This window comes from Malurus melanocephalus, unplaced genomic scaffold, assembly GCF_030028575.1.
Source record: "Malurus melanocephalus ecotype Western Australia unplaced genomic scaffold, MMel_1.1 scaffold_40, whole genome shotgun sequence".
In the NCBI taxonomy this organism is placed as follows: domain Eukaryota; kingdom Metazoa; phylum Chordata; class Aves; order Passeriformes; family Maluridae; genus Malurus; species Malurus melanocephalus.
The window spans coordinates 1,672,881-1,679,317 of NW_026623272.1; the positions used below are offsets into that span (position 1 = coordinate 1,672,881).

At 61.8% G+C, this 6,437-nt stretch overlaps 1 protein-coding gene across 1 annotated transcript; it reads right to left on the minus strand.

Moving 5' to 3' along the window:
- Positions 1 to 608: 608 nt before the first annotated feature.
- IRX6 (iroquois homeobox 6) lies at positions 609 to 5,226 on the minus strand. The gene is made up of 7 exons (XM_057364542.1): positions 5,182 to 5,226; positions 3,821 to 4,066; positions 3,489 to 3,598; positions 2,889 to 3,196; positions 2,265 to 2,759; positions 1,947 to 2,048; positions 609 to 1,744 (listed from the first exon to the last, which is right to left on the minus strand). The coding sequence occupies exons 1-6, from the start codon at positions 5,224 to 5,226 to the stop codon at positions 1,948 to 1,950; spliced, it is 1,305 nt and encodes a 434-aa protein (XP_057220525.1). The 3' UTR covers positions 609 to 1,744; position 1,947.
- Between the last annotated feature and the right edge of the window lie 1,211 nt (positions 5,227 to 6,437).

The window sequence follows — 6,437 nt, forward strand, 5'->3', positions numbered from 1 at the left end:
CGGAGGCAGCCGGGCCGTTCCCCTGATCGACGGGAGAAGGCGGCCGGGACACAGCTGGGAGAGAGACCCGGCCTGGTTCGGTCGCTGCGGACACACGTGGGGAAGCTGCAGATGTGTTCCGAAGGCAGATAATACCTGTCCCCTCCGGTGGGAGAGGAGGGGTGGAAAAGTCGCCTTGCAAGAACCCTTCRAAAGGGCCTAATACTCTTTATTACAAGCCCTAATCCTTCAAATCCGACTTGAAATAATGTTTATCTTTTCGCAGCTTAATTTMCCCTTCTGTAAGCTTCGGGTCACTGCAACAGACTGCTGCTGCTGCGCCGCCTCTTGTCCAGGGCAGCTCCGGAGGGCGGCATAGCCCTGTGGGCCGGGCGTCTGCGGCGGGGCACCCGCTCCCAGCCCCGCTGCCGGCTGCACCATCACCTGCTGCCCTCGTGTACACTGACCTCCCCTTCCCTCCCGGACCCTGCAAAGCCCAACAAAGTTTGCGTTCTTTCACAGTGCCGCCGCAGCCGGGATTGCTGTGCTCCCGGAAGGGCAGCAGCTGTTATCGGGGCCGAAGCCGGGGACAGCCCCATCACATTGAGCTGCAATGACCTGTGGCTCCTCCCTTCCCCTAAGAATTGCTTCTCAGGTCGCAAACCCAGAGRGCTCCCAGTTATGCAGCCCCCTTCGTCTTGAGTAGCCTTTAGTAAACATATAGAAGACTRCTCGATATTCAAGATTGATTTCCCTGATTTATTAAGGCAGAATTCATTGGACTCTATTGACCACAAATGACTTAATGTAAATGCTGACCTTGGTGAACTTGGAAATAGCAGGTATCGGGTTGATCTATAGATGACCTCTTAATTACCACAGTTATTAATTTAAATTATTGCCACTGCTTCTAGAGACAGGAACAAAGAAACATTCTTTCCTCATCCCTGCTTGGTTTATTAGTCTGAACACAAAGTGTTTGATGACACTTTTAATTAAACAGAAATAATGCAGAGATACGGTTTCCCTTTCTCGTCTGTCCTGTAAAGTGCAGCACTGCTCTTTTGACTGACTGACGGCGGTGACCCACTAACAACGTCCTACTTCGCCGCCCGGTCGCCACCCGCTGCCCGGGGGTGCCCCGGCCGTGCCCCAGGGCGGGTGGCGGGTGCCCGGGGCCGCTCTTCCCGGGCTGTGCCGGCTCCTGGCTGGAGAGCTCCGAGGTCACTGACGGCTTCGTGGCGTTCAGCTCATCCGTGTTAATTAGAGACTCTGAAAAATACTTTCAGCGGTATCTATGTATAGAGATGGGAAAGAAACAGTTCGGCGTAACCTGCGCCGCTTCTCCTCCTTCTCCCCGGAATGGTGCGGAGCAAATGCAAACTGGCGCTCCTTGGCAGAGCAGGGCGCTAAGTAGAGAGCGCGGGTTTGGGAGGAAAGGGAGAAACAAACCACGACGTGGGGGGGAAAGAGAAAGTATTAGGGTGGGGTCTTTTTATCTTTTTGCAAAGACGTCAATGGGGCATTGAACACATGGCAGGCGAGCGGCGGGGAGGCGCCGGTCCTGCGGCCGCTCCGCCCGCCGTGCCCCTCGGGCCCATGTGCRCAGCACGTTGTGCCGCGGCAGCCCTTCCCCGGCGAGGGCAGGGCAGGCGGAGCCGCGAGGCCATCGCCGGCCCGGGCAGAGCTTGCTTTCGTCGCGCCAAGCCGAGTGCTTCGTTCAGCCGGAGCCCCGTCGCCAGCGCCCCGGATAGGGCGGGCGGCCCTGCGGGACGGAGAAGCGGTGATAAGCTGGTGATAAGCGGCCGCGGGTTGCTGTCCCGCCCGGACGGGAGCTCTCGGAGCGGGGCAAAGCGGCGGCCCTGGCACAGCGCTCTCAGGCCGGGAYCGCTCCGGTGTCCCGGGGCCGGGCGGGCTGGCGTGCGCTTGGTGCGAGGTGGGGCTCCGGCAGCCTGCCCGTCACCTACCTCACCTCCGCAGCACGGGCCGGAACGCCGTCCGCAGCCTGTCCAGGCAGGTCCCGCCCAGCTCGGTGCCTCCCGGGCCGCCCTTGGCGCCCCGCCCGAAGCCTGCACAGACACAAGCGGCTCGCGGTGGGCACGGCCCGGCCCCGCCGCCCTCCCGTGCCCGCTCGCCTCGAGCGGGGAAGCCTCGGCGTGTGCACCTGACACCTGGGCACGGCCGAACAGCGGGGGTGTCGCTGCGCGGGCGGGCTCACACCGCGCCCTGTGTCCCGGCCCGGCCCGCGGTCCCGCCCGTCCCCGCGGCCCCGCCGCCGCGGGTACCTTCGCCCGCCGCCGCGAACTGGCACGGCTCCCCCAGGCCGCGGTGGGACGCGCAGCTTCGCGGGAGCGGCTGCAGGTTGAAAGCGGAGCTCCGGAAGGCCTTGGCGGGCAGGGGATGTTCCCCCGCCGCGCCGCCGCCTCCCTCCGCGCCGCGGCCCTCGGGGCTGCCCCTGCGCGCCGCGCTGGCCCCGGCGGTGCGCGCCAGCGACCAGATGCGCGGCTTCTCCGCGGGCGCGTAGGGCGGCGGCGGGCCGGCCAAGGAGGCGGGGGCGAAGTCCGCGGCGGGGCCCTTGGCACAAGGAAAGGCGTGGAAGGGGCCGGGCAGGCTGCAGTCGCTCCGCGGAGCCTCGGGCAGCGCCGCGCCCAGGCTGGGGGCTTCCTGCAGGGAGCTGGTCCGGCCCTTCTCTGGCTTCCCCGCCTCCTCCTCCTCCTCCTCTTCCTCCTCCTCYAGGTCGCTGAACCGCAGRTCCTTGTCCTCCTTGTAGCTCTTCTGCTCTGCTTGGACACACACGGGGAAGAAAGAGGCGGCAGGACGTTAGTGCGGGTGCGGGGAAGTTGGGGGGCCTCGAAATCGGCCGTCACTTCGAGCCTACTTGGAGGCGCCCCTCTGCCTTTCCCGCCTACCTCTGCTTTCACCCTCCGCACTGTATTCATCTTCTTCCCGCGGGGTTTCTTCTTTCCTCTCTTCCCCCGCTTTGTTCTTGGGAGACCAGGTCATTTTGTTTTCTTTCTTGAGCCTCCGTCTGGCGTTAGCAAACCAAGTGGACACTTGCGTCAGGGTCATTTTGGTGATGATAGCCAGCATGATTTTCTCTCCTTTGGTGGGGTAGGGGTTTTTGCGGTGCTCGTACAGCCAGGTCTTGAGGGTACTCGTCGTCTCTCGCGTTGCATTTTTGCGTCTGGCTGAACCACCGAAATCCACCGTCCCGTACCTGCTGGGAGATGATTAGGGAGGGGGGGCCGGCGGGAGCCCGACAAGAGCCCCCCGGCCCGGCCCAGCCAAGTCGCAGGCCGGTGTGGTCCCTGCCCATCTGCCTTCCTGCCCCTGCCCTCCTGACATCGCCTCCCAACTTTGATTTCCGCTGTCTGCTGCTCCCGGGGCGCCTCGTTTCTTTTGTACAACGTTTGTCAGGTCGGAGCCCCCCCGTCCCCCGCCGTTTGATGTCGGCCGCCGCCTCGCAGGGGGATGCTAATGCTGCCGGGCGCTGATCAAAGGGGTTTTACCTGTCGTACTGGTACTGCCCCAAGGAATGATCGTAGGAGTAGTAGGTAGCGGGCTGCGCGATTCCCGAGTGCAGCGTGCCGGCGCCGTCTTTGATTTCATACTGGGGGTTCTGCAAGGGAAGCGGCAGCGTTTGGCGTCGAGCAGGACAGGAACTCCCCCAGCGCCCCCGGGTCCCCGCGGCAGCCGAGTCCCTTCGCGCCCCCAACCCTCGACGGGCCGGCACCGCTCCCGCTCCCGGTCCCGCTCCCCTCGGCGCTCCCCCGACACGGAGTTTCTCCCGCCTGTTGCACCCCCCTCCCCTCGCAGCGCTGCCGGGCGGGCGGGCACTCACCAGCGCGGTGTAGAGCGCGGCGGGCTCGGCGCCGTAGGGCAGGTAGTTGCCGTAGCCCTGGCCGGCGGCGTACGGGGCGCTGTACATGCCCAGCGCGGCATTGAGCTCGGCGCGGCCGGGCGCCAGCAGCCGGCTCTCGTACGGGGCGCAGCAGAGGGAGGCGGCGGCCGGCGCCGAGGACGCATCCGGCCCGGAGCGCGGGGCGGCCTCGCAGCAGGTCGTGCTGGGGCTGGCGGGCACGAAAAWCTGCGGAGAGGAGAGAGCGGGACGGCGCCGAGTGACTGTCGAGGCAGCCCCGTCGGGGGGAATTTAGGAGCGTGTGCGCGCCTGTGTGTGCGCGGAGGGGGGAGGCGGCGGTGAGGAGGGGGATAGGAAACGCAGGCTGAAGCAACTAATTATAGAAACCGGGAAATAAACCGAATGGGTAGCGGGAGCTCTTGGGAAAGGCGCACGATTAATCAAACAGGCAAAACTTTAAGGRAATAATTGCTTTCGAAAAAGGTATAAGATCCGTACAGCTCCATCCTTCCCGCCCCCGCTCGGTCCATCTGCATTGATTTAAAGGCAAAAAGTTGCGATTACAGTTAATTTGACAATAGACACAGCAGTAAATATGTCAGCCAACGCAATCGAAGGCATTTGATTTCAATAACTTCAAGGGGACAGCTAACTTCCCWAGCGAGGGAGGCACATCTTGCAGTGATTACGGTGTATAAATAATTCTACCCAAATAAATCGTGACTCAAAGTACGCTATAGCTACGACTTAGTTAATACAGGGTGCCTTGGTGTGAGAGGGGGTGTCCTTYGGAAATCGCATGGGGGTAAAAAAACTCGACAGATCCTAATAAAACACAGGAAAAGGACCGACCCGTGGAAGAAGGAGGGAGGAAACGGCACAGCCCGGTTCCGCAGGAACGCGAGTGAAATCCCGAGCCCGCCGAGCGCCGGTTCCCGCTGCCCGCACACCCTCCGCGGTGCCCGGGCTGCGGCGGTGCGGCGGGGGCTGCGCCCGGCGCAGCGCGGCCACTCCGCGGGCTCGGAAAGCGGTCGTGGCTGGGATTTATGTTTTTATTTGTTTGTTGCACTTAAAACTGAACGGTGAAGGGTRGGGAGGAGGGGGAATTACCGGTTTCCTACACGCCTTTGCTGTGCACACTGCGAGTTATTTGTTTAAGCCTAACACAACACAAACGAGACATAAACACACACGCACATTTTTTAAAAAAAGGCTCCAGATGTGCCCTTTTAAAAAAATATTCTAAGTAAGGGAAAGGGAAGAAAAAAAGGGAGGGGGGGACAAGACATCTGGACAGCAGCAGCAGAATCTAAACAAAAGTGAGTGCTGCTCACTCGCCTTACCTGTGAAGTGGTGCTGTAGGGGTATCCGAACTGAGAGAAGGACATAGTTGCTCCTTATTTTTGGACCATAGGCAATATTTTCCCCCCAAGATCGATTGTAACTAAACCCTGCTTCAGGATGCACCTTCTCACACACACATTTCCACGTATGGCTTTTTTTTTTTTTTTTCTCAATTATAGATGATTGCACTTAAGAAAAGCAGCCAGACCTCTGAGGCGGGGTGGGGGGGGGGGGGAGGTTGGTGCCTGGATTAAAAAAATAGGCTACCCCCCACTTCCCATCGCTCTTAATAAATATGTTTGTATAGAGGGAGTTTAAAAAGCCACCCCACATGTATAGAGAGTTTAAGTGCAAAGGGGCTTTTTCAAAGAGGGGGGGAAAATCACGTAGGGCTTGCAAGATACGGAGCTTGCTTGTATTATTTTCTGCTCTATAGGTCTTTAGCGTTCATCGGTGGGCGAGGAGCGGGGTGACGTCACGGCCCTGCCGGCAGCAGCAGGCAGCGGCGGGCAGGAGCAGGCAGCGCCCCGCGCCCGCTCGCAGCACTTGTTTCATGTTGGTTTAATGTTGTACTGTGATGCACGTCAAAGGCGGGACTGGGGGTGCCTTGCGGTTGGTCTCTTTTCCCTTTATTTTTAAACACAATCAAAATTTGTCTTCGGGGGATAAATACCAAGTGGGGACATCGCGGCAGCCGCCAGCCCCAGCGTGCCCCCTTGCCACGGGCCCGCCGCGGGGAGGACGAGCGCCGGGYASGGGTGGCGGTGGCAGCGRCGGGGCCGGGCGCACCCAGGGAAACAGCTCTCGAGGTCGGCCCGGCCAACGCAGCCCCCGCGGCTCTTCCCGCTGACCCCGCACCCGTCCCCAGGGCCGGGCGCTGCTGTACAACACGGCCCCGGTGTTGGATCGGAGCCGCTGAGCCGTGCTCCCCGCCTCGGCGTCGCTGCCCGTCGCGGCGGCCCGGAGCCGCGGAGCGGGGTCAGAYCTGGCCCCGCACAGCGTGCGCTGCCTGCCTGGGCAGGACCGGGGCCGGGACAGAACGCGGGTCGCAGGGCAGCCCGAAGCCCATTCTCTAAAGAGTGCTGAGCCGGGCGTCCCTTGTTCTCCCTTAGCCCCGTGTTGGTCCCCGTGATGGTCCCTCCGGGAGCGGGGGGGGGTCGGGGCGGTGGCAGGTCAGCGGGGCGGTGATGGATGGATGGCTGCCTGCAGCCCGGCCGGCCAGTTACCGCCAGGGCGTAATTGCATCAATTAACAA